The sequence below is a fragment of the Drosophila rhopaloa genome, unplaced genomic scaffold (assembly GCF_018152115.1).
Source record: "Drosophila rhopaloa isolate 14029-0021.01 unplaced genomic scaffold, ASM1815211v1 contig_115, whole genome shotgun sequence".
In the NCBI taxonomy this organism is placed as follows: domain Eukaryota; kingdom Metazoa; phylum Arthropoda; class Insecta; order Diptera; family Drosophilidae; genus Drosophila; species Drosophila rhopaloa.
This window is the reverse complement of record NW_025334990.1, coordinates 8,065,279-8,092,794: the sequence shown is the minus strand read 5'-3', so window position 1 is coordinate 8,092,794 and position 27,516 is coordinate 8,065,279. Positions and strand designations below refer to the sequence as shown.

At 40.2% G+C, this 27,516-nt stretch overlaps 3 protein-coding genes across 20 annotated transcripts in view; 2 read left to right on the top strand and 1 right to left on the bottom strand.

Annotated features, from left to right (window-relative positions):
• LOC108040912 (serine/threonine-protein kinase N) overlaps positions 1 to 24,975 on the top strand; it is a 34,033-nt gene extending 9,058 nt beyond the window's left edge. For 2 of the 16 annotated variants that reach the window (XM_044461989.1, XM_044461990.1), the window contains exons 3-12: positions 8,877 to 9,198; positions 10,864 to 11,402; positions 17,200 to 18,504; positions 19,525 to 20,181; positions 21,624 to 21,833; positions 21,952 to 22,575; positions 22,638 to 23,009; positions 23,069 to 23,176; positions 23,241 to 23,381; positions 23,449 to 24,975. In XM_044461989.1, the coding sequence (XP_044317924.1) occupies positions 8,877 to 9,198; positions 10,864 to 11,402; positions 17,200 to 18,504; positions 19,525 to 20,181; positions 21,624 to 21,833; positions 21,952 to 22,575; positions 22,638 to 23,009; positions 23,069 to 23,176; positions 23,241 to 23,381; positions 23,449 to 23,592 (4,422 nt within the window). In that variant the 3' untranslated portion in view covers positions 23,593 to 24,975. Of the gene's footprint in view, positions 1 to 1,399; positions 1,744 to 4,282; positions 4,474 to 7,702; positions 8,328 to 8,876; positions 9,199 to 10,863; positions 11,403 to 17,199; positions 18,505 to 19,524; positions 20,182 to 21,035; positions 21,550 to 21,623; positions 21,834 to 21,951; positions 22,576 to 22,637; positions 23,010 to 23,068; positions 23,177 to 23,240; positions 23,382 to 23,448 lie in introns of those variants that run through there. The other 14 variants (XM_044461988.1, XM_044461986.1, XM_044461996.1 and 11 more) reach the window with 14 other exon arrangements.
• On the top strand, positions 13,109 to 16,818 carry LOC108040914. Of its 2 annotated transcripts, none has more exons than XM_017118599.2 (4): positions 13,109 to 13,251; positions 14,053 to 14,436; positions 14,495 to 14,926; positions 14,985 to 16,818. In XM_017118599.2, the coding sequence occupies exons 2-4, from the start codon at positions 14,212 to 14,214 to the stop codon at positions 16,584 to 16,586; spliced, it is 2,259 nt and encodes a 752-aa protein (XP_016974088.2). In that variant the 5' UTR covers positions 13,109 to 13,251; positions 14,053 to 14,211; the 3' UTR covers positions 16,587 to 16,818. The 2 variants fall into 2 exon arrangements, with proteins under 2 accessions (XP_016974088.2, XP_016974087.2); XM_017118598.2 differs by having other exon boundaries at positions 14,021 to 14,436.
• On the bottom strand, positions 24,794 to 25,628 carry LOC108040916. Of its 2 annotated transcripts, none has more exons than XM_017118601.2 (4): positions 25,488 to 25,628; positions 25,344 to 25,428; positions 25,138 to 25,288; positions 24,794 to 25,076 (listed from the first exon to the last, which is right to left on the bottom strand). In XM_017118601.2, exons 1-4 carry the CDS (start codon positions 25,488 to 25,490, stop codon positions 24,977 to 24,979), a joined length of 339 nt encoding a protein of 112 aa, XP_016974090.2. In that variant the 5' UTR covers positions 25,491 to 25,628; the 3' UTR covers positions 24,794 to 24,976. The 2 variants fall into 2 exon arrangements, with proteins under 2 accessions (XP_016974090.2, XP_016974092.2); XM_017118603.2 differs by having other exon boundaries at positions 25,138 to 25,285.
• Between the last annotated feature and the right edge of the window lie 1,888 nt (positions 25,629 to 27,516).

The following is a 27,516-nucleotide window of genomic DNA, read 5'->3' as shown; positions in this document are numbered from 1 at the left end:
ACGCATTCGACGGTTTTTGGTTTAATTGCCGCTTTTCGTTTTCGCTTTTCCGAGCGAGCAAAGCGCTTATCAGTCGCTGCACTTGGCATTGGCCATATTTTCTTTTTTGGCTTGCGGTTTTTCGTTTTGGCTGCACATCCGCCATCCGGTTTCGGGTTTTGCCAAGCAATTTCCGTTTTCCCGATGCGCTTAGTATCGGGAAATAAACACTCCCACAACCGCCAACACGTATCGATCCGGAATCCCTTTGATAAAGTCATTCAATGGGTCAGGCGGGTGAGTCAGGGCCGCTTTAAAGGTTGGCGGATTGGGTTAAAAGGGGCTCTTTCTGGGGTGTGGATATCTAATTAGTCACTCACTTGAGAGGCTTCTTAAACATTTTTTCGAAAAGGGTTGTCGGCCCTCAATTTTTATAAACATAGGTAAAAAAAGGCAAATTATTTCCCTTAGACTTTTGTTAACCTAGCTACTAGAAAAAAATACTTTAAAAAAGTTTTAAAGTTAAACACGATCCCGTTTGGTTTGGTTTGTTCCAGAAAAATTAAAGCCTTGGGTGAAAGAATTTCTCTCGTGTGGAGAAAGCCTTGGGCAAAGAATTTTTCTAATTGAAGCGGCGCCATGCTGAGCCATGGAATTTTTCCCGTTTCCTCTCATTCGCCCATTTTCCCCGTTTTCCAGCTATTTTCGGTGCTTATGCAAATGACAACACTTGGCTTATCTCTTGGCTTATTCTTCGGAATAAACAATAAACAAAAGTCGTGGCCAACTAAAATGTGTGACAGTTTCATAATAGTCTAAAAATCGGAGATGCAGAGAGCTTATTTTTTCGTTTTAAGAGGGAAGTGAGGGGATCTCTCTCAAATGTTAATCAAACATAGCTGTACAATTCCCAGAACTAGCACAATGGGAGAGTTAAGAACAGATGGAGCGGGGCTGGGGGATAGAGCCAAGAGGAAATTGAATAGAATCTGAGCGGAGCCAATTAACAAACTTGAGTTGCAGTTATTCAGCCGCGCACTCTCTCCGGAGCTGTCCCTCTCTATTCTACTCACTCTCTTTTTGGAGCATCACTTTATCAAGCTGCACTGAGAAAATAATTTCAAAATTGTTAATTTAATAATTATTTTTAGATCGGATACATTTTTTTCATTTACAAGATATATTTTTGATTTTAATTCAAATCTAAGCCGACACTTTAATGCGAGCTAGCTAAACTATAGCGTTCTTTCTTATTCAAGACTTGGGAACGATCTCTGTCGCTTACTAACTATATCACCCTTTAGCAGCACTCTTCCGCTTTATCAAGCCGCTCTCTCGCTCTCTCTTAGAAATATCTCACTCTCGGCTTGGAGCTGCGGGCTTTGGGTCTGTGTGCTTTTCTTCAGTTCGCTCGCGGACTTTGAATAAGCCGGTTGTGTCGCTGGTTCGCTCGGTCTTTTAACTCTTTCGCCTTGTTCGTTTGTTATTGTTTGTGTGTGAAAGTAGCGGCGTGCAGCAGAAACGAATTGCATAAATTGGGAAGCCAAAGCCTTTATACCTGGTGATTTTCGAATTTCTTCCATCGTACGGGTGTGCAAAAATATATGTTTTCCCAACGGATGACGCACAAATGCGTTTTAGCCATGTCAATGTCCTTAATTTCGAGAGGCACGCCCACGCCACGCGAGTGCAGATACAAATACGAATCCAGCAGATAAAGTTAAATACATGTACGCAATGGGATTAGCCGATTTCTAGCTGAGTGTAAGTTGCTAAATGAATCTACGCGATTTGGACCATTTATTTTACGGCTTCTTCGTCGGCTTCAGCGGATTTCTAGTTAATAATTAAGACAAAAGGCGAAAGATAAAAGCCACAGATACAGATACCAATTCAGATACACAAAACGGTGCTTGGGTGAAATTCCATTTCTCTTTTACTTTTATATTTCGTTTGGCTGGCAATCGCTTCGTAAAAAGTGAAAATCCAAGTGACAATCAATTAAAATTCGAGACCAGTCGAAAATCGATTTTCAGTTTCAAGCGGGCCAACATTTTGTTCTAATTTTGCCACAATTTTGGTTTCGGCTACCTCGTCTTTTCTTTCACCCTCTCTTTATCGCCGCGTCTCTTTCGCTTATAATATTTTTATTTACGGTACTTACGCTGGCGAGGCTTAACCCAAATTCACTTGTTGCATGTGCTGAATAAGCAAAAAATCGTTAAGAAAAAGAAGCGTTGAAGAAAAATGAAAATTTTCGTTGTTTTTAGTATTGTTGTCACAGTCGTCGATGCCTTTCTATGGCTTTGCCTTAATGCCATGCGACTGGGTCAAAACCCCTCTCCAGCCCGCCCCTCCTCCTTTTAGCCATTTTCCATATTGGGTCGAACTCGAATTACAAATTAAAAAAAAAAATAAAATACAAAACCAGAAACGTTGACAGCTTCAGTTGTCAACTAAACTAAACAAATTCATCAGCACCAGCACATATGCCATAATGAGCTGTGCTGCCTTTAAACGTTTTTGGAAAATTTATTATTGACACTTGGAAAAATCTCATTTCCAATTAAATTCCCCTGTCATTGGGGTTTTATAATACAAAATCTCACACCAAAATCGATTTCAGACTGCTTAGGCGTTTGCCCAAAATATACAAAACAAAAAAATAATAATAAAACTCGTTGTTTGTACCTGTTAATACTGCTAAGCAGTCTTCTGCTCATAAATGGTCAAGTAATTTGCTTTTTTTGGCACCTTTTTTTCGGAGAAGCGGGTAACATGATTAGGCGATTGGTTTGGAAAGTGAAGCGGATTTTGTTTTTCTTATTTACGTAATAATAATAACAACATTAATTAGGATTTCTTTTCTCGACATCGAATATTTTAACAATTTGCAATCATTCATTTTTTTTAAGGGCATCGTCTTTTTTTTAATTTAATTATTTTGGTAATAAAAAACATATTAAAATTTGTTGGTTTCGTTTTATTTGTGATAATTCAACATTAAATGTCTATTTTGCTTCGATAGCTATTTCTAATAATGATTATTTTATTGTTTATTTCAACATTACATTTTTAGTTTACTATCTGTTATGTTTTTAGATTCGGTAGAATCTTATAGTTTTGTATCTTATGTTCGGTGTTAGTTCAAAATAGGGTTTGATATTGTCTTATTTCCAAATTGTAGAGCATTTGCCTTTCTATAATGGCACGATCTGTACTTTTCCTATGTAGAGTGCGAAAATTAAATCGCTCACTTGAACCACAAAAATAAAAATAAAAGCAAATATATCCCCCCATCCACACATGTGTGTTGTGGACGTGCGTGGGCCGATCAAGTGAAAAAGCATCGGATCGGCCAAGGGTATATCATGGGTTGATGTATGTTTATGTTGATGTGTGCCCGTGGAGTTTATATAGCTGGCGACCTTGTTTTCGGTTTGATTTCATGTGCGTGTGGCAAACGCTTCGGTGTTTCCTGCCCCTAATGCTGGAGCTTAAATAGCAGGTTCGCTTCTGTGTATGTTATGTTTTTTCATCTATTTTTCTTCGGAGGCAAACGACCGATTAGAAATCGTAAGTTTCATTGTTGCCCATTGGTCATTGGTCGTTGGATCGCCCCCTTTATCTCCCCCTCCCCCTCCCACGATTTCGACTTCAAAGCGGGCGCCAATTATCAATTTATGAATTGCCGCGGGCTGAATCAAAGTGGTCCATCATCATTATCATTAGTTAACTGAATTTACTCCGACTTGATATACTAATAAATGTTTTTTCTCTTTTCTTCTCGTTGCAGGTAAATGGAAAATGTGTTTATTTTAAGCGAAAGAAAGTTGTAGAACTTTTCCAAAAGAAATATTTCCAGTGCAAATGATTGACACCACATAATGTATCTTATAGATAGAAGCGCACACGTGCCAGTATCTCTCTGCACTCGCCTCCCTTTTGCATTTGCATGCCAATTTCAGATAGAAATTCTGTTATTTTTTCCGAAAATATGTGCGCAAATCGAAAAGCTTTCTAATCGCTTTTTCGCCGCCAGAGCGGAGCGTTTTTCCTCCTTAGCATTGCAGTTTGCGTCTTGGCAGCGCCTTGACATCGTCGCTTTTTATATTCGATATATCCAATCCATATATATATATATATAAGTGTGTATATATGATGAACCTATAGACGTGGAGGTGGGTGCCTGGTGCTTTTTATTGTGACAAATATTGGCCAGTTTTCCCACAGCGACAAATTTTTGCGTTGTGCGATTTTTCTTTTGGAAAATGAGTATACAAATTTTCGCATATTTCTACAGTGAGATACGGAAAAGAAAGAAATTAAAATTTCATATACTGCCAATGTATAACATTCGGTGTATATATCTCAAAATTAAAACAATTTGTGTAAAATAAACCAAACAAAATAATAGAAAATTGTATTATGGCATTAACCATGAATATGGTGTTCCTCAAGGATTTACGTTCGCGCCTCAAAGGATATCTGCACGTATGTATTGGAGGGTATTTGGTTTGATTAGTTTTTAAATATTTGTAGAAAAAGGTGGCAACGAAAATATTAAGAGAAAATAAATTTAGTTATATTATGTACTCATATATTTGAGTGTTTTTTTTTTTTAATTACCGAAATCTTTTTCCATCTATTTCCCAAATATTTCCTGATATAACTAAACATTTCAACTAAATGTGCAGGAAATGTTCCCTAAACAAGCTTTAGTAAATAATAATTGAGGCAATTAAAGACCTAATGTGTTTGTACATTCCTTTAAGCCTTGGTTAATTAGCTCATTAAGGAAAAGAAGCTGATAAGTAAGTCGAATATATTGAACATTCTCACTTGTTCTGCCCCTTTCTCTTTGTCATTTTACTCTGATTTTCAACCCACACAGAAATGGCGAGCGTCAAAAAGAAATTCATAAATTTTTAACAATTTATTGAAGTTTTCTGACACCGCCTTTGCACATTCCCATTTGTTGTGCTGCATTTTTGTGCAACTTTCTCAGACAGCTGCTGTCATTATACATTAAGCGCTTATATATCGCCTTTGTTTCGATGCAGCCAAACCGAATCCCGACGTATAATGAACATGTCGCTATATCGCATATTATGCTGATTATTCAAGTATGCTGTCAGTTTTTTTGCTCCGCTATGCTAGGTTTGCATTTTCCTTTGCCTTTCTGTAATCACATTATGCAATCTCATTTGGCTTTATTATGGTTATCAACATCAAGATGTTTTTAAGAATGCGCCGCTAAAATTTCACATGCGAATAACATTTCCCAGACTATCATTAGGTGCACACTCAAAAAAGCGAAGTCTGGAGGATCTTGGTTTTATTTTTTTTTTTAAATAAACTTAAATAAGATACATTTTTTATTGTAAAATATTATTTTTAAATATCTTAAAACAACAACAAAAATAATTATTAAAAAAATACATTTCAGATACTAAATCAGATTTTAAAGATAATTTTGATATTTCAAAACTAACAATTTAGCTTATCTAAAATGCTAGGATAATTTTTATTTGTTAGAAAGTCATTAAATCATACAAAATTATGGACAAAGTCGTGAAAACTCTAGGGCCTTTACTAAGCATAATTTTTATTGGTTTAAAACTAAAAGAAATGAATTAGGCATTTAAAAAACTACTTCCAGCGTAGCTAAAGATTTTTTTAAATTTAAAATTAATCTTTAAAGTTTCTTGATTGAAATACAATTTTTTCACATATATTTTCTTCAGTGTTTTTGTGGATAAACTCGACGATTCGTCTGTCTAAATAGATGAGTTGGAAGGTGGGTAAATGGGAGGTTGGGTGAAAAAGAGTGTGGGTTGATTCTTGGCACTTACAACTCGCTCGTTCGAGTTGCCAGTTTGATACAGTTCGCCACTCTCCTTCGATTTTGGTTTTAAGCTAATTGCCAATTAGCAGGATTGATTTAAAATCGCATTATCCCATCAAAGATATGTAGTTGTATTTAGACCATCTCCTCTTCGATGTTTTGGCACTATCCAAGGTTGCGTTCGCAGCGAATTGAGTTGCGTGGTTTGAGCTTATCGACGCCGAACGAACCTGTTGCTGCTAAACGGTTGCCGTTCGTCACGATTCGTTTTTCGTTTTTCGATTTTCCCCCCTAACAAAACCACACACACCGGTGCAAGTCCAGCGGCTCGTTATAGCTGGATGTTCTCAGTAACTGTTCGGCTATAGACGGGCGTAGTTAATTCCGATTTCCCACCGGAGTTCGATAGCGGTGACTCAGTTGTGTCACCTAATTATTGGTTATTAATCTCAACAAGTGTTGCAAATATTAACATAATTATCTCTCGAGTGCCAGTCATTCAAATAGTAAATTAAACAACATTTATTAACCGGCGAAACCCAAATTAGAACCAACCAGTGTGTGTGAAAATAGTGAATCAAAATTTATGCCATTGTGGTGTAAACACAGTGGTTCTGAAATACAAACTTTCTTGCTAAACTTATCAGTACCGACGGTTCTTTGATAAGAAAACGTTACGCACTCTTTTATTCTTTCTGACAACTCAGGGCCGCATTTAGTTGTTGAAAGGCGCCTAAAGAAATATCTATAAAGTTTCAGGGTCGAAATAGGTTCAAAATAAAACAAAGAAAATCAATACGAAATATTGATAAAAGTTGGAAGAACTAAAAATGTAATACGTGACGAAAAACTAAAAAGTTTCAGGGTCTCAATGGTCTTAAAAGACATACAAATTAATATTGATAAAAGTTTGTAAAACTAAAAAACGAAACGTGATATTTCTTTATAAATGTTTTCCAAGAACTACTACAAATTATCAATAGGTTAAAAAAAAAGGTTAAAGGAAAAAATAATCAGCAGACTATATTGATAAAAGTAAAAATTTAAATCCCTTTCGCGACATTCCTTAATGAACAAATTCCCACCTAAGCTGGCCATACTTTTGTTGGTACCGTTTGAAAATATTTACAATGAATTTCCCATAAACAATTGTTTATTGAAATGTGTTTACTCTGTGCCTCTCTGCACTTGCCACTTTGTTTGGGCATACATATATGCATATGTTTTGCAGACCGTAGATTTCATCAAGAATTGAAAATAAACATATTCAATCAGTAGCACAACTGGGAAACTTTTGTTGCCTATTGCTCATTGTGTAAATATGTACAAACGATTTGCCCTTAAATACTGAATTTTGTTGGAAATATAAGTGAGGAACATTAAAACAATTACATTTGTTTTCAAGAACATACAAATTAGTTCATACGTTTCCGCCAGATAAGAATGAACTTGAACTTTATTTTTAAGAGAACTTTTAGTACAATTCAGATTCCGTTTTAGATTTTCGTTTAAACGTTTTTTTTTAAAAGTTGAATTAATATTACTCAGCCTTCTTATGTGATTGTGTAGTTGGCACTTAAGATTTCAGCTCTAGTTAGTTAAAAGACAGAATAAGAAATATTAAGAACATATAGAGTAAAAGAATAATTGACTCCTTCAAATTCTTGTTGCTAACTGACTTTCCATTTGAGAAAACTTTCGCCTATCAAACAGATCGCTAACAATGTTCTGAGCTTTAAATTTGTTGAGAAAGTGTAGCATAGACGATGACATTCAATTGAAATTGATCGATTAGAATTCCAATTTGCATAGCAATTATCGCCGGGCTGTTCGCTTGTTTCAAGTGACACCTTTGTCGACTTTTCCCGGGCAAGAAATGAATGCTTTAGGCCGCAATGTAATGAGTGGTTATCAGACAGAAGCAATCGAGAACCGTTTAATGAGAAAGCCAAAGAAACTTGTTCAACTTAAAGAAAAAGAAACAGAAAAGGCAGAAGAACTTGTGGAGGAAGGGAAAAACATTTTCTAGATAAACGGCAGTTGGAGTCGTGTGAATAAAAGTGTGTATATTTTTTTTTGTGGGTCAGGCTGTTCCAGCTAATTACTGTGAACTTGTCAGCGCACACAAAACGGCTGTAAAATGACCAAAGTGAGGTAATAAACTCGACGGCTTAACGAGAAATCCGAGTGAATAATGTCCAGGCTGGTGAAGAGAATCCGCAGCATGATCAATCCAAACAGCCAGCGGGATCGCGAAGATTCCTCTTCTATAACAAATTCGGAGGGTGGGGTTGGTAACAGGAAGTTCCACTCCCTGCCACGACGGTACAGTAGACACTCAACCGCGCGACGATCGAACAGTGGTCTGTGGAATCGTCTGGTCACAAATGTCTTTGGTCCGGAAGATGAATATTACTTTGATGATGATGCTGAGAGTGTTGGTGGTGCCATATTTTACACCGATTCTGTTAATGGTTCAAACTATGAATTGTCTGGAGAAGTGAGTTCACAAAACGAATCAACAAAACTTCATAATATTTAAAAGCAACGTTCTCAAGTCGCGACAAAGATAAAAACGCTTTAAGGATTAATATTAGTTTTAAAAATATTGATAAACAGTTTCTTTCAATGATAAGGTCATTTTTATAATCAATTATGGTTTTCGATTTTTACTTTCAAAAAGGATTTATAATAGGTAGTTTAACTTAATATTATATACTAATCATATCCTGTTAATATTTCAAATTAGTAGAGGAAAAACTCAAAAATCAGTAAAATCCATTAAAATTAAATTTGGAATTTGAAGTTAGGTTTGAATTTATCTTCTTTATTTTCGTTTTGAACGAAGATTACATAGCTATAATTTTCCAAGTGTAGCAAATTTACATAATGGGAATGAATAACTTCCATTTTTGTTAGGTAATCTATTATCACAATCTTTTTTGTGTGACGACTAAATTAATTTTATGAAAAATTTTAAAACAAATTTTTTCTAATCACTTTTAATGAAATGACTAATAACACAAATTGTTTGTTTTTTCATTCATAGGGCGAATACATAAAGCATCCCGTTCTGTACGAACTCAGTCACAAATATGGTTTCACAGAGAATCTGCCCGAGAGCTGTATGTCCATACGGCTGGAGGAGATCAAGGAGGCCATTCGGCGCGAGATCCGCAAGGAGCTGAAGATCAAGGAGGGCGCCGAGAAGCTCCGCGAGGTGGCCAAGGATCGACGATCCCTGAGCGATGTGGCCGTTCTTGTCAAGAAGAGTAAAAGCAAACTGGCCGAGCTCAAGTCGGAGTTGCAGGAGCTCGAGAGTCAAATCCTCCTGACATCGGCCAACACCGCCGTGAACAGCAATGGACAAGGTAAGTCCATACCAATTTCTCATTGAAATTGAATAAGTCTTTCCTAGCGCTGTCTCGCTTTTTGTTTCGAAAATCCATTAACAGCCAAACTTTCGAAAAGGCAATTATAAACTGTTGCAATTATACGAAAACAAAAGTTGAGCATATTTTCATGCAACAAGTTTTGTGGGCAACTTTAACGAGACAAGTGTATTCCCAATAAAAAGGAAGGGCGTACAAGGGGGCGGGGCCACTAACGAAGCTATAACCAAAACAAACTACAAAGAAAAGTTTTCGAAGTGCAATGAAGTTGAAATACTGTTTTCGGCTAGAAGATAAAGTTAAGGTCATGTGGCGAAGTTTGTTAACTAATTAAATTTCAAGTTGGTTACAAATTGTAATTTCATCAGCCTAACTAATTGGTAAACAAATCAAATAAATTTATTTTTAATCAATGAGGTTTAGAATTTAAATTAAGGATTGGTTTCATTTAAAATTTAGTTAAACTTAACTATCACTTTTTTATACATAACAATCGTACAATGACAATGAAAAATAACTTACCAAAACAAATAAAAAACCTAAAAATGAAAGTACCCCCTTCCGAAAAAGACTAAGATCAAATGGACACGAATGCTGAAATTGTTCAGGGCTTTGAGAATGGTTAAGCCCGTCTTTAACGAGTCTTTGTCACGCACTTGCTTTTACCACACTTTTCTTGGCCCATCACTTAATGCTCCACGGTGACAAAAAAACATTGTGTTGGGTGTGAAAGATCTGATTATCGTTTTATATATGCCCTCGAATCTTTAACAAAACACTTTGTGATAGAGTCGGCGACAAACCGAAATGTTTTCTTCATTTTCTTTTATTTTTTATCTGAGCTATTGACACAACTGGCATGAAATGTGCTACGTTTGTTTACATTTTCGAATGGAGGGGAGACAGTGCTCTGGCATTCCATTTATCTGCTTCCGTGTTTGGCCAATCCCCCAACAGAAGCATTTGACCCAGAAGAACCATCCACTGCTGCATTGTGTGGCGCCAAAGTCGACTTTCCATATGTCAAGCGATTGACATGTTTGGCAGCTGTCAAAGAATGCTGCACAAATGCCGATTCTCTTTGAATAGATAGTTGGTTCATATATATCTAAACAAACGAATGTGTGTTTTAGTTAGTGCTAAACGAAAGGTCTATAGCAAAGCAAACAAACCGAGGAAATTAAAAATACAAGTTTTCGAGCGATTTATTTGGTACTTTATTGATCAACGGTGGTGTTGGCTTGAATCTTTTTTTAATGTATTTTATTTTTGTAAAGGAATTAACTGAAAGTAGCAACAAAAACGGAAACGCCTGGGCTAATGTTTATTATCGAAAAAAAAACATTATCTTCCAAAAAAAAAAAATTAAAACATCCGAATATTGAGAAATAAACCCTGATAAAAAAAAACCTACATCGCCGTTTAAATTATTCATTCATTACAATTAAAGACCGCAATTGAATGTTTCTTTGATTTTTAAATAATTTTAAATTTATATTGGTAACGAAAAGTTGATTTAATAGTTCTTCTTTAAGTGTATTTTTTTGTTTTTATTTAAATTTAAAGGGTACTTCAAAAAGTATTTCCTTTTTAAAATAAAAAAATTTAAAATATTAATGTTTTAATGTTTTCCATTTTTTGCAGAATCGATTACATCCGGCATTGATCCCAATGGCGGTTTTTTGGTGAGCGGAGCGATTGGCGGAATGGGCGGCGGAAATGCGACTCTCGAGGGGGGCGGACCGGCTACCGCCAATGACAAAGTGCTCGCCTCTCTGGAGAAGCAGCTGCAGATCGAGATGAAGGTGAAGACCGGGGCGGAGAACATGATCCAGTCGCTGGGCATCGGATGCGACAAGAAGCTGCTGGCGGAGGCCCATCAGATGTTGGCCGATTCGAAGGCCAAGATTGAGTTTTTGCGCCTGCGCATCATCAAGGTGAAACAGAATCGCGAGCAGGCCGATCGCCTGAAGGCCTCGCGGCAAATGATCGACGAGCACGGCCAGACGATCGGTGGGAACAACAGCAGCCAGCCGCAGAGCCTGGAAACGACGCTGGAGGAGCGGATCGAGGAGCTGCGCCATCGGCTGCGGATCGAGGCAGCCGTCGTCGATGGAGCCAAGAATGTTATCCGCACGCTGCAGACGGCGAATCGAGCACCGGACAAGAAGGCCCTGCAAGAGGTGAGTCCCACTTGAAGTTTAATATTTTGGGTTGTTACATGAATAAGAAAATCTATACGAAGTCCCGAGGTTAAATCAAAAGTCTGTCGGCATTTTATTATTTCACCATAGTATTGAAACAATATTGCGACTTAAAAAATTAATTTTTTTTTTTCAAACATTTATCTAGTTTCAAATAAAAACTATTTAAATTACCCTAGTGTTAATTTATTTAGAGAATTTGAAATTGTGCAGATCTCAGAGTTAATTAGAGCTGGCTGGTGGCCAGGTATGCGTAAAACCCAGCAAGTATTTCCCCCGTTTAGCTGAACTCAGGTGTACCTGCTGCCATATGGCCACACGTCGTATGATTCATATTTGATACACCCGTGCGTATACGTGATTTTTGACCGACTTCAGGCAACGGCATGTGAAATGGGAAGCGGGAAGAAGAAATAGCTAATTATGCGGCTGCTTGAAATATTTTTCAACGCTCTCCTTTCGTCTGATTTCGTTTTAATTTTAAGCTTTTTTTTTTAACTAAATGTCGCCTCGTTAATTAAATGGACGTGGAACGTCGCCATTACTTGAGCCTAAGAAAAATGATTTGGCAAGTGTGCTCAGGGCCTGCCCTAATAATTTTGGCATTAGCTTTTTAGTTTATTTTGAAATTTTTGAGTTAATAGCCATCGCCAACAGAAAAATTGTCCCAAAATATACGCAAAATAAGAATTTCACAATGCATTACCAGTGTAGCTATATGCGCATGAGAAGATATTCATTTTTTTCTGTTGGTATTTCCCAATGCCTGCGTTTCCTGTCGCGTGGCAACTTGCTTTTTTTCTCTTTGTGATTTATCTTTTCACTGATGCTCATGCGGTTTTGTCTTCGGATTCAACATAAAACGTATACGTACAGACACTTAACTTCCGCACCAGCTACTACAACAATATGTTGTCCGGGCTGTGGCCTAAATATTCTATTTGCAGGCCCCATTCTCATATTTATTTGTTCTGCGTTGCGGTTGCATCTGTCAGATGCAGAAATAAGAAAGTTTTAAGAAGCAATGCGTTGCATAGCCATATAACAAATTACTATTTAACGAGGTAGTGAAAGATAGCGGAAATTAAATCAGCAAAACAGAATAACTGCTTATTTCACTTGAATATCAATTCGTTAAAGAATTTAAAAATATTTTGAGAAATCTAAAAAAAAAACTTTTTGTTCTGCGTTTTTGAGGGTTTGATCAATTTTCTTGTACAATTTATTATACTCGTATTCTGGATTTTGTATAAGTTATTATTATTAAAAGACAATAATAATTATAAGCTCCCCTAAATTTTTTTTTAGTTTTGAACGCATAGTATGTCTTGTACCTTTTCTTTTTTTGGTGTGCATCCAAATATCGCAGAAGTTATTATACGATCGGCTAAACAATAAACACAAAACTTTTTCCGCTGCCCTTTTGGCCATTTGGAAGCGTTTTGCTAAACATTTTTAGAACTATGCTGCCCGCTGGCACACAAACATTAGATATATAAACACGTCTATATGTCTGTGCCTCTGCTTGATCGGGCAAAAACGAGAATCGTATAAAACCATCATAAGGAACGGAGCGCAAAGTTCTATGGCCAGCATATGGGGAAATTTGTTGTTAGCCGCCGTTTTGTTGATACATATGTATGTTTGTTCGCTTCTCTAGCGAATTTTCCCAAGCAGGTTTTCCTCGACGTTCAGTGCGAGTTGGATTGCCGTTGGCTACGTGCGACGCCGCTTGGTGTTTCCCGATATTTTATAATTTTTTTAATTACCGCGTCTTTCGTCGCGTTCGTGTTCCTTTGTTTGCTTGTGTCTAAAACTCTCTGCATGTGTAATGAAATAATACTATAATGAAATAATAATAATAATAATAATCGGAGTAAACTCATGAAAAGCACGCACACACACTATATAACTCGAATCGAATGTCTGAGCTTGGCATTAGTTCTTCCACGTTACGCATACGCAGCGTGCGCTTCAGGTTTTCTCCGCTTATCCACCTGAAATTGCGTAATTTCCCGTTTGGATTGTCCGTTCTTCTCTCAATTTCCCAGATTTGGCTTTTGGGGTCATCTTGCAATTTTAGCGTAACGAAAAAAAATCATGTTAAAAATAAAATCACATAAATTTAGAAACACAAATTTTACAAAAGCTAAGAAAAACCGAAAGTGTTTTCGTTCCACCCCATCTCTTTACCCCTGCGTATATAATGTGTGTGCGTTGGCTGAATGAAGCTAAAAATACGTGAAAACAAAAAAGCAAATTAATATAGTTGAAACTGCCTGTGAAGAATGTTTCGGTTAACTAAAAAAATATTTAATTGAAAAAAAGACAAAGTTTAAAACTATAAAGAAAATTACTCGAATCTGGGAGATCTTAGTGTGAAATCCAGTGTCATATAAACATTTAAAAGAATTCCTTGACTTTGTTTAAAATATAAAAATTCAAAGGAAAAGTTCAAAATAATTATAAACAACCTGTGGAGATGTTACCACAAATTGTTGATATATAATTACCTTTAAATAGTTAAGATTCCATTGGCATTTTCAACCGAAATCGTTGGCTTACAATAAAAATGTTTGAATTCTGTTCGACAATAGAAACCATCAAGACGTTTTCTCGATATTTTTAGCAAGAATATAAAGTTCGTGTGTGACGTATATTAAGATATATGTAGTATATATAGTGCGTGAGTGTATTTATGTGAATATATTGATGGCACCTTGAGCCACACCTAACCACAGCCAAAATGTGTGCATGCTGCGATCGCAAAATAAGTGCGTAGGGAGTCATGAGCACGCCCACGCCCACTCCGGGGGCGGTTCTGGGCCAACAGGTTCCACTGCCCCATGAATTGACCGCCGAGTGGACGGTGCGAGCACATCTCACTTTTGCCCGAGCTGGTGAGCCGGTGCATAAGGAGTTTAGTGCTCCGGAGGCTGTGCATCCAATGCGCGTAGTCTACAAGTGGTGCACGCCATGCGAGGAACCCGAAACCGAGCAGGATGTGGACAAGGTAAGTTGAGTTTAGGTATTCCTCAAACATTATTCACACCCATATTATAAATCTAAAGACAGCAGCCACCGCGGGAACCAGTTTCCGTTCCACCAACTCCTCGGCCACCACCAATGCAGATTCTGCCTTTGGCAGTCCACATGCATCCAGGGCTCTGAACAAACCATCCGTGGCAACTGAAACTGCTGCTGCTCCTCCTGGAGCTACTGCCCAAGTGTGTGGAACTCGCTGTCGGAGTACCTGCAACATAATGGTGTCCGCTGTGGCAGATTTTCTGCCCCAAGAAGCAGGAACCGGGACAGTCAATGAACCCTTTGTTTACCACAGCAAAGTGAGAGCCCAGCAGCTAAGGGATGCCTTCTCGCAAACGAGCGATACAGAGGAGCATTCAGCTAAGAAGCGGCCAGCTTATGAGCAACGAAGGGCCACTACCGAAGCACTGATGAATTTTGCCAGCAAGCGGCAGGCGGAGGAGGCTAACACTTATGTGGTGAGTTAAATATGATTAGTATCTCTTCTTACACTTTCTAACCAATTAAAATCCTCAGCCAACCTACTCGCCCACGCCCACGACGCCCTCGTCTACATTTAAATCGGCTTCGATGTCAAGGATACCACCGCTAGCTGGAAACTTAAGCCAAGGAGCTGTACCCAGAATACCAAACTTGGGAGAGAAGAAACCTCGCACTGTTCACATTGATGTTTACTGCACGGGTTCAGAGGGAGATGAGGAAGAGGAGGCGGATGATGAGAGGCAGGCAGATGAAGAGGCCTCTAGCTCCTCCGATTCCGAGTTGGCTGGCAGCAAGCGCTACGAACTGGACTCGAATTCAACCCCGCAAACAGTCCTTGATAATGAACAGATGCTGCTGCGCCATCAAAGAATCTCTGGGGGAGCTATGCCCCGGCGTTTGGCTCAAAATCAGGCGAAGAATCAAGTAGGAAACCAACAACAAGACGATTTAAATCTGGGTCATGCCATTACAAAATGCAGCACAGCCGAGGAAGTGTGCGAGTCCAAGCAGTTGCTATTCCGCAAACACATTGGCGATCAGCGGGCGGCCAAGTTGGCTAATCTGCGCCAGAAATATATGCGCCAGCCCAGCGATGAGACCATCAGTAGTACTTACCCCAACTCCTCGAGATCTACGATGCCAAGGGATGCCACGTGCAGCAGCATTTCCAGTGTCATGGGTGGAACCGATTGCGTGGATTCCTCGTGGAAAGAAACCGAGGAACTGGATACGCCGTTAGAGTCATTTGGTTTGGCCAAATCCGATAGCTTTGAGTATGAGAACTCGCTTGATCGCCTGCGAATTAGCCAGATGGAGCGTCTTTGGTCCCGCCAGCACTCGTTGGACCAGAGTCACATGCAAACCCACCTGGGAGCACCATCACCACATCCCCTGCAAACAATTACGGAGGTGCAGTCGCAACGTAGTTCGTTCCAACGCAGCGATACCATCCCCTCGGAATCAGATGGCTTTTCGGATGCCAATGGATTTAATACCTATCCAGGGAGGCAATCGCAGTTGCAGCAGATATCGCATTTCCCGCGTAATCGTCCTGGTTTTCTGCAGTTCTTTGGACCCACTGGCGGACCAGTTGGTGTTACTCAACCAACGCCGCCAGCCACGGCACCCGTTCAACCCGCTGCGGCCACTACGGATCCGTTTCGCCTTCTCCATCCGAGCTTCCGATGGAAGAGCGAGGCGCGCGACAACCTTAGCGTGCAGGTGGCATCCGGATCGCCTTCCTCGGAACGTAGCTCCCCGCAACTCTTGTCGGCTGCAACCACAGTGGTGCGTTGCGGCAGTGAGGCGCCACCGAGCACCACTTCGGCCAGTACTTTTGGGAACACAGTGACGCCTTCGCCGCTGCCAGCGCGTCGTTTCGAAATTTCACGTGACAGCCCAAGCCTTGCAAGTGAAACTTCCACTTCCGTTTCCGGTTACACTCACGAGCATTTGGAGAAGGCTCGCCGCTTTGGCAGCGTGGTGGCCATGAGAAAGCCGGGCCATCATGTAGGTCCCACCAAGAATCCGAATTGCCTGTGTGAAAGCTGCCAACGTTGGTTGGCTGAAAGGTTTCAACTTCGCGGTAGAGCCTTCTCTCTGGGCGAAAAGCCCTTAATCAGGCGACCACAATAATATAAACATAATGGAACCCTTTTTGATTTATTTTTCTTTGTCTAAGGCTTGCATTTAACATATTGCTTTTCAGATTGTCATTGTCCTAATTAACCCAAACCTGAACCCACACCATTTTTCTTTCGATTAGTTGTAAGCCATGTAAGCGAATGTTCCTCACACAGAAACACAAGTTGTGCGCTGAATCAATGTAATGTTGTAATAAAGTAAAACAATAGTTTTAAATACAAAATTATCTTTTATTTTGGTGGTTAAAGTATCAATTCATACCTATAAAATTTGTACATATTTTTTAAAACGCTCATAGGTAACTTAGCATTGGGCTTTTCTATAAGTCTATAAAAATGTAATTTATTTATTTATAAAATTCTATTTTTAAATACCCTTAAAAAAATGAATCATAAAGAATTGACAGTTTTATTCCCCAAGTATATAAAAAGAAAGGAACGTTTGACTAGAATTTAAACGGAAAATTTTAAATGTTAAGAAAAATTTATGTCTAAATAGATTTTTTTGTACAGGTAATTTTCTTTTGCAAGTTTTATTGGGGGAAATTTTATTAATAATTCATAATATTAACAACAAAATACTAATTACTTTTAATTTTAACCAGGCTCATGGACGTTTGTCGGAATCGTCGCGAAAACTAGATCTCTTGCGTTACTCATTGGAGCTGCGTCGCCAGGAGCTGCCCGTCGACTCGCCCGCCGCCCAGGTATTAAAAACGGAGCTGCAGATCGTCCAGCAATCGACATCCCCAGCTCCCGTCACCTACACGTCACTGCAAACCGGACAGGGAGGAATGCTGGGTGGAAAGCCATACCAGTCGGTATCCTCGCTCGGACGCTGCGCCAGTGTCACCGGAAAACTAGAGGTTCGCCTACTGGGCTGCCAAGATCTACTGGAAGATGTGCCCGGCAGGTCACGAAGGGACAAGGATAACAACTCCAGTCCAGGTGATTTGAGGAGCTTCGTCAAGGGCGTCACCTCGCGCAGCAGTTCAAAGAGCTATTCGGTTAAGGATGAGACCTCCATCGAGATCATGGCGGCCATTAAGCTGGACAACATTACCGTGGGCCAGACATCGTGGAAGCCATGTTCGCAGCAGGCCTGGGATCAGCGCTTCTCCATCGATCTAGATCGCTCGCGTGAACTGGAAATTGGAGTTTACTGGCGCGACTGGCGATCCCTGTGTGCCGTGAAGGTGCTGCGCCTGGAGGAGTTCATCGACGATGTGCGACACGGCATGGCACTGCAGCTGGAGCCGCAGGGTCTGCTCTTTGCGGAGGTCAAATTCTTGAACCCCATGATTTCGCAGAAGCCGAAACTGCGGCGGCAGCGCATGATCTTCAATAGGCAGCAGGCCAAGAACATCTCGCGGGCCAAGCAGATGAACATCAATGTGGCCACCTGGGGCCGTCTGCTCAAGCGGAATGCGCCGAATCATGTCCACATGGGATCTGTCGGATCGGGATCTTCCATAACAGGTGCCTCTCCCATGGTGGTCAGTGGGTCTCGGGATTCGGAGTCGCCAATTTCGAGGACGCCTTCATCTGATGCCCTCGTGGAACCAGAACCATATACACCAGGAGAACAGGCCCAGAACCTGGAATTCGATCCGGATGCGGGAATGCACGAGCATGTGGAGACGCCGGGTGAATATCCGGATCCGGCAGCCAGCGGTCTGAGTGGAATGCGTCCCCTTTCCATGCAAATGCAGGGAATCAGTGTCCTGCCCCCGGATTCGCCACCCGTTGCCACGGGAGCAGCCGGAAGGCCCAATACGCTCAGCATACAGATGCCGGGAGCCAGTAAGGGGCAGGTGATCCAAGGCGGACGCACAGCAGCACCCACAACGGCGCCACCACCACCACCCGTTCTCAAGTCCACATCCACCACGCCGATTCTGGATCAGGAGGTAAGTCGTGCATTCATTTTACGAGGAGATCCGTGTACAGTTTAATAGTCAGTATTTGACCCTGTATAAAGATCTGCGTATGTACTTAGCTGTGTACCCGTAGCTGGTTTGATCGTTGTGCCTGCCACCTGCTCCTCTGCCCACTCTCTCATGTATCTATTTACCCACCCATTGACACATGCACACACACACACACTCAATCTGTACAGTCATCACATTGGGGCATTTGGTGCTGGTTTTGTATTATATATCGCTCTAATTTGTACATTTGGAACGGCAGCCGAACTCCATACAGAACCATCATCGATCGTGGAAACTGGCAGAAAAAAGTTTACAAAATTTGAAGGCTTAAGAATGGATTGTCCTCAGTTTATTATCATGACCTTGGTTTTTTAGCTTACGTCTTAGTCTGCTTTGGATTATATTTAGTACCTAAAATATAAGCTTTCAAACTTATCCAAGTTTTTTTGAGAGTTGATTACTTTGAAATCATTTAGGTAAACTTGGACATTGAATTAAAATATATTTTTAACTGTTAAGCAACACCTTATAAAATTCATTTTTACTATAAGGATTGAGAGCTTTTAAAAATTAAATTTGTTATTATTTTAAGTATTATGAAGAACTTTTCCCACTTCGTAAGCTGTATCATTTATAAAACAGGTCATGATAATAAGGAACAAAGGAACTAAACTACATTGATACAGCCTTGCTTCAAAAATTTCCGGAAATTCGTTTACGCTTAAGCTTTTTCTAAGCCGCCGCTCTTTGAGTTTCACCCCATTCATCCCATCAACGTCATTTTCTTTCGCTATTTCTATATCTTCTCCCCGAGAAAATTACTTTCTTTCCTTTAGACTTGATTATCCTTTTCACCCACTCTTTTCATATGTCTATATCCTTTGCATCGCGCTTTATGTGGCCCGGCGTCATCCTTCTCTCTATCTCTGTCTCTGTGTGTTTGTGTGCCCGTCTCGGTTTCCGTTTCCGTTTCGTCATGATTTCGTTAATCGCCGACAGCTGCAGGATGCCCTGCACGAATTCGATTTCCTCTCGGACATGGACTCGCGTCCCACCACGCTGCGTCGCCTGCTGAAGGAGCAGCACATGTCGCTGGATCCGGGTGCGCTGGAGAATCTGCTGCTGCAACAGCAGCAAACCGAGCAGCAGGCACTGCAGCAGCGCCAGCGCCAGGAGCAGCTGCGACTGCAGCAGTTCCAGGAGGCGCAGCGTCAGGCGATTTTGGATCTGTGCGAGAAACAGAGAGAGCCAGAGGAGCAGCAACTACCACCCACCTTTGTCCACCCAACGCCGCCGTTGCCACCGCTTGCCAGCAATCAGATCATACCAAGCTCAAGTGTCCAACCCAGCCAAAGCCCAAGCCCAAACCACAACCAATTTCAGTTGCAGCAGCAGCAGCAGTCACATCCCGCCCAGAAACCGATAAATACCGAACCACCGTCCGCTGTGGAACAGCAACTGCACCGACCTGTCTTGATCCTGCCGCCTGTGGTGCTGCTGGGTGGACGGGAGGAGGACCGATCGGTGCCACCATCGCCACTAGTCGAGTATCCCGAGGACGATGACGAGTACCTGTACCGGGGCAGCAATGATAACCTGGGCGGCCGGCTGCACTCCAACCACAGCTCCAGTGCCGGCGATCGTTTCTGTGTGGAGGTTAGGAGGTTTTTCTTTTCCTGGTTTGGTTTCCGGTTTAATCTCTGTTCTCGAATTCTGATTTATTTCCTTTTTTAATTATTTTTTTCACTAACCCCAGTTTCTTTTGATTTTCTTACATCTTTTGTTTTGTTTTTGACACGAGTTGGGTTAATTGTTTCTTCTTTAAATGTCTGTGTGTGTTTCTGGTGTGGCTTTGTCAAAAACAACCCTTTTGAAGCCACAAAAATTTGTGTATAAACATTTAATTCATAAACACACACATACGCACCGTAATCAAAACGCATTCACAAGCACCCAAAAAAACTAACATAATCGTAGTAGAACTAACTCTGAACTAAAAGTTGAGCTTTGAATGTTGCTAACAGTTTATTAAACAATGTTTAAAATATATAAATTGGTTTGTGCAATTTTTTGAAATTGCCACAACACTTAGTTTAATGTAGATAAATATTTTGTTTACAAAGACAAAATTACCTGAGAGCTTTAATTGTTATAAAATGTTGCTATTGGCATAAATGTAAACTGCACAGCTTAGTTTGATGTAGAAATAGTATATAATTCTTTTTTATATTCTAAACGACTTGAGAGCTTTAAATACGGTCTTTAATTTAATGTACCCCATTTTATGGCCAAATATAAAATTTCGATTAGAAAGCGACAAACAAATATAATCGAAGCAAACTGAAATGAAAGCTAAAAGTGACAATTTTAAACTCTTTAAATAGACGCGTTTCTGGCGAATGACAACGGAAAGATCAGAGGAAAGAAATGGGGGTGTATTATAGGGGAACGGGGTTTAGAGGGGGCACCCGAAAGTGCGCCACTTCACGTGCCAATGGTCGGGAAATGTTTTAATTTTTGTCACCCACACCCATCTCTCGTTTTCCCGCCCCCTCACGTTGCAACGTCAGCGTTCCACATTTCCATTTTCATCTAAGATGTTTGTCCCTGTGTACGCTTACCTTTGTATCTATGTGTCCAAGCTACATACATATGTACCCATCGTTATGTGCGCTGTTGTCACATTTTCCTTTTGGTTGGTAATTTTTAGACCCAAAACAACGACGCAAATTCTTGGCCTCTGGTCATGACTTTGGCACTTGTTCGCCTTCAGTTGGCCGGCGCGGTTTTAGCCATCTCGCCCGAGTATCGTATCGGTATCGATCGAAATGTAGGAGCGTCATGATTGTGCCAACTTTCCATGCGCTCGGTCAAGTCTTGAGGCAGATGTTTGCGGTCCAACTCCAACAGCAACAACAGCAGCACCACACTCATAATCAGCTCCATTACCTTGATTTGTCCCCCTCGCGAACCATCAACAAACTGTTACTGTGTCCCTGCGCATCCAATCCTGTACCACCCGCTGTATGTGTGTTTCTTGGGTTCAATCAAATCGCCCCGATCAATCAATCAAACTATGAAGAAACATCCTCTTGCAGGCCCGTATTAGTCTTGTACATATTACCCTCGAACCGATCAATGCCAGCCGGACGACCAGTTGCCTGATCGAGGAGGTGGCCGAGCCGGATTCACAGCCGGAGATAAAACCGGTGGCAGAAGTGCAGTCTGAAAAAGTATCCGAAGCTTGTGTCGAAAGTATTCTCCTCGAGACGGTTGAAAAGTTAGAAACAGAAGACCCATTTCAGCAGGTAACGCAGGAAAATAAGTGAAAGGATTCACAAAGCTCTCAAGTTGTAGCCACTAATAGTATTTTTAAAATTACCTACTCTCAACAAAGATTTAAATTTATATTCTTGTGTACCTTAGGTTATACCACAATTGGGCAAGCTCTACGTGGGCAGCGGCCAGCAGCAACAACAGTATGTGCAGCAGTCTTCCCCCATCATCCAGGAGCCACCTACTCCGACTATCTATGGAAACAGTGCGGCCGCTGGTGCTCCACAATTCCCGCAGCCCGCTCAAAGGCAGGAGAAGCAGCAACCACAGCAGCAGCCCATCTATGCCAACCAGTATGAGCTGAATGTGGCCAAGGCGGCGGCAGCGGCTTCAGTTTACTCACCCAGCTCCTCCACCAACAGCAACTCCAATCAGCAGCAGCAGCAACGCAGAAATGTGGCCCGTGGCCTGCAGTATCGAGAATCCGGAGGACTCGAGGCAGGCAGAGCTGGAAAGCAGCCTCCCAATGCGGGCATGCTGTCGATGGACAACTTCCGTTTGCTGAGCGTCTTGGGACGCGGACACTTTGGCAAGGTGATCCTTTCGCAATTGCGAAGCAACAACCAGTACTATGCCATCAAGGCGCTAAAGAAGGGTGACATCATCGCCCGCGACGAGGTTGAGTCGTTGCTCAGCGAAAAGCGCATATTCGAGGTGGCCAATGCCATGCGCCATCCCTTCTTAGTCAACTTGTATTCGTGCTTCCAGACTGATGTAAGTATTGCAACCTCACAGTCTATAAAATTCTGAAATCTTAACCATCTTATTCCTTTTAGCAACACGTATGCTTTGTGATGGAGTACGCAGCCGGTGGAGATTTGATGATGCACATCCATACGGACGTGTTCCTAGAACCGAGAGCCGTGTTCTATGCCGCCTGTGTAGTACTGGGTCTGCAGTATCTGCACGAGAACAAGATCATCTACCGCGACCTGAAGCTGGACAACCTATTGTTGGACACAGATGGCTATGTAAAGATTGCCGATTTTGGTCTGTGCAAAGAGGGCATGGGTTTCGGCGATCGCACTGGTACTTTTTGTGGCACGCCCGAGTTTCTGGCACCCGAAGTGCTCACGGAAACTTCGTACACACGAGCTGTGGATTGGTGGGGTCTGGGTGTTCTGATCTTTGAGATGTTGGTTGGTGAGGTGAGTCGGAAATATAAAATGTAAGTAACTCAATTCATAACTAAATCAATTCTTTATAGTCACCATTCCCTGGCGACGATGAGGAAGAAGTTTTCGATTCAATTGTCAACGATGAGGTGCGCTATCCGCGTTTCCTTTCACTCGAGGCCATAGCCGTAATGCGTAGGGTAAGTTCATTGATTGGAAAACTATCTATTTGAAAAGAGAATAATATATTTGAATACCTTTCAGCTACTGCGGAAGAATCCAGAAAGACGTCTGGGATCCTCGGAACGGGATGCGGAGGATGTTAAGAAGCAAGCATTCTTCCGTTCGATTGTGTGGGATGATCTGCTCTTGCGAAAGGTCAAGCCACCATTCGTGCCCACCATTGTAAGTAGAAAAATAAAATATGGAACCACAATTGTATAAGACAAAATGGCTTATAATTACTTTACAGAACCACCTGGAGGATGTATCGAACTTTGACGAGGAGTTCACGTCGGAGAAGGCGCAGTTAACGCCGCCAAAAGAGCCACGCCACCTGTCCGAAGACGAGCAGGTGCTCTTCCAGGACTTTTCCTACACGGCAGAATGGTGTTAGGCACTTGTTGTTAGTTCAAGGGTTCACCAATGGGCCTAGCCCGATCGTTATAGCCTTTGTCTTTTGCTTTTACTTGTGTACGAAGTTGGTTTCGAGTAATTTTACTTGGTTTAGTCGATGTGAGTTCAATATTTATAGTAGAAGGCATCATGATGATGCAGATACAGGACATATATATTTAAAATCTATATCTATATAGAAAATATATCCATTAATGAGAGTACTTTTGAGTGTTGCTCACTGGCCGAAAGACCAATATAAACCAAATTACCTAGTTGTCCACCTTGTGGCAGAGCGAACGCATTTGTCAATCATCAATCCAGCCAGATTAAAATCCCCACTAGGAACCATCCCACATTATCTTAGCATTGTACAGCAAATAGAGCCGTTTCCTTTTCCTAATATGAGAACGCATTGAATAGTCTGACAAACCCTAGGAAAGCCTTAAACGCAAAGTTGTAGTTTTGGACTGTTTTTTTGTAAGACCGGATCTAAATAGATTTTATAGATGAGAAGCAAGTATAAACCCCAAAGCAAACATTGCAACATATTTTCATAATCGACATACAAGAACAAAGGATATATTTTATACATATATTGCATGCACACCCCAGGAATCGTCTTGCTAAACGAGCTCATCTTCTATACCACATATAAATTTTAGTAAAGTGAGAGAAAAGTAAAATATTTACAGTTTTAACATGTAAGCCCTGTAAATTGCCTTGCGCTTTTAATCAACTCCCCAGCCCATTGCCCGAGTTGTGTTATAATTTTAACATATTTTTTACGTCATATACACACGCAAACATTTGTTATTTATTATTATTATACCTATTATACGAGAAACTGTATTGCTTTGAGCATTTTTATTCGACGTTAGATTGATTGATTGTAAATGATTTGTTTGTATGCGCGGTTCGCTTTAAACCAGATACAGATACGAGGATCAAAAACAAAAACCGCTCAACGGGTTGAGTTTCGGAACTCCCGTTGTCAGGTGGCATACAATCGGATTGTTGTAATCTTAATGCTAATCTATTCTATATTTAATGTAACTTTGTAGTTTTATTTAAGCTTGTAATATTCGATTATTGAAACGTACTCTAAGCTATCATTATGTGAAGATAATTATTGATAATTACGATTATGATAACGATTGTGCACCCCTCATGCGAGTCGAAACGAGTATAAACCATACAGATCATCTATCATATATTGTCATTTTTATTATGATTATGCCTACAACTTGGGGCTATTATCGTCGATTTCATTTTAAATCTGTCAGCATGGATTGGTCCGCATCCAGTCACTTTGTTTAGCTTCAAGTTGTGACCGTAATTTATATTTATGATATGATTTTGAATAAATGTATCTATCGCTATACTTAAACGGAGTTTTTGTTAACTGGCTTTTCGCAGAGACCTTGGCTTATTTGATAATACAAAATATTTGCAGTATTATCGACAATGGCCAAATATATGTTACTGTTTGGGAATAAACTAAGTTATTAATCGGAATATGATTTTGGTGATTTGAAAAACTTACATATTTTCCAGTTTTTCTTGCAACGCCTGAAGAATTTTTAAGTCAATTTCCTTTGTGTGTAGAACGGGTACGTAAGCTTTATCTTCCTTAGTTAAATAAAAGACTTTCAGATGTTGATCGTAGTTTACTTGAAAGTCCCCATTTTGTTCTTCTAAAAAAGATATCTCTATTTTTTCTCCTTAAAAATAAAATATGTTTTTCTTTACCATTTCTTAAGTCTTTGTAAATTTGAAAACCCAATGCGGCGGTCAAATCATCAGGGCTTACAGTTTTGAAGTCATTCAATTCCAACTGGAAGGTAAACACATGCATTACAGTTTGAGAGTAACCGGTGATGGGCAATTGCTTACCATGGTTAAAAACTGTAAAATTGTTATGTCAACGTGAATCCTTGGGGAATAAATATTTTTAGCGGTCTACAGTGAGTATTTTACAACTCTATAATAAACGTTTGCCCATAAAATATATTAAGTTTCAGCTGACACATTTTGTTTCACACAAACACCAACAGCTGTTAAGCAGAGTTGTCTACAATAAGCAAAATGATTTTAAAGTTAACAGTGCTGTAAAGTGCTGCATATTTAAAAGTTGGCGCATGTTTTGAATTTATTAAACTACAAATTAAAATACACGAAAATAAGAGGTAAGTACTTTTAATATGGAGACAATGTTATACAATAGAATAATTTGTATATCATGGGAGTGGTAAAAACGTAAAACAAATTGACTTTCTGCTAAATGCCCCATCAAAACATAATCTTTGTATGCAGACATTGTCTTTGTCTAGACAAACTGGAAGTCCTTGCAACTTGGGTCCTTGACAGGCAAATGCCCCCGCCCCAAATTCCAAGATCCAAAACTCCCAAACTCTGTAAACGAAGACACGAAAGGGGCAACAAATTATGCTAAGTAGATGCAGTTGGCCGGAGAAGGAGCCGCAGGATATGCATGCAGAGCAGTTTTCAAGCCATTTTCCGGAGTTTCCCCAGCTACTTTCCGTCTGACGGCTGCTGTGGGTCCAAGTGATAAGGGTTTGGCAGCCGTATCCAAGGGATTTCCACATGTGCATATCAATGGGCGTCTGCGATAAGCAACTTATGCTTACTGAAATATGGAGAACAGCATCCGCAGACCCATGCAAATCACAGTTGTACTTCCGCAAACAACCAGCATTCATTTTTAAATTTTCAGAAAAATATTTAAGTATTTTAACAGACTTTAAAGAAATTGTAGCTATTTTATAAAAATCTTTTATTGATAATGAGGTATTGACAATTCCAGAGAATCTTGTGTTACAAAAATAAATAATGAAAAAGTCAAAAAATTATATAATTTTACATGATTATTTTTAAAAGTATAATTTTATCAGTATCCTTAATTCTGATTCATAAGAGAACGATACAACAATTAGACATTTGAAATGTTTAAATTTTGTACTGTAGTTAGAGTTTTAGTGTTGAATTAAAAAAGGTTTCTTGAATATGAATTGAAAATCACTAAAACTATATATTTTCCAAAAAAGCCTACTTAGCGAGTTCCGACTGTAGTTTGGAGTTTGAGGCCGAGGCTCAGCCAGGATGCCAAGGATATTCAATTAGGCTGCTCGATGGGGGCAGTGTGTACCTGGAAATCAATGCGAGGGAGCAAAGTTGCTGCGTCTCCAGCAAACTGGCAACATAAACCAGATGTTGCGGTCGATGGCCATTATGGAGCTTGTCAATGCCAGTTGGCCAGAAGGAGCGGGCATGGGCAAGTCATCCAAGGCAATTACACTGCGACGACAAGGACACCGAAGGCAATTGCTACAATAACACACACACACACACACACACATTCACCCCGCTGTGCGTGAGGTTACTTAATGCTGTTTACTGGCCAAAGTTCGTCCTGCCATTGGCCACCAGCCGGAACTTGTTTGAGCCCGGGAGTTGGCCACAATATTATTTGCACTGGCTGGGTTTTATTCTCGCCATAACCATTGCTCCACGGCAAATGGCCCATTGGGGCATTTATGGCCAAGTTCCATGCGTTCGGGCTACTCTCCCCTGCCATTTTCATTCAATTGCTTTATCTGCTTGGCTTCTCGGTTAGCTTTAATTAAAAATGCTTTCATAAACTAATAAAACTATTTTCTATCAGTTTAGAAAAAAATTATTGAAATGAAAAAAAAGCATTAGCCCAATCTGAAAAATACCTGAAAGTTTCTGCACTAAAAAAGGAAAGATATTAAATGGCATCAGATACTACAAACCATTTTTTAGTAAACTCCTAGAATGAGTTAACGGCTTTTAATTGCTGAATGAAGCAAGTTCAAAAATATACAATAATTCAAATATTACTTAAAACATTAAATTTTTAACCAACAAAAAAAAGGAGCGT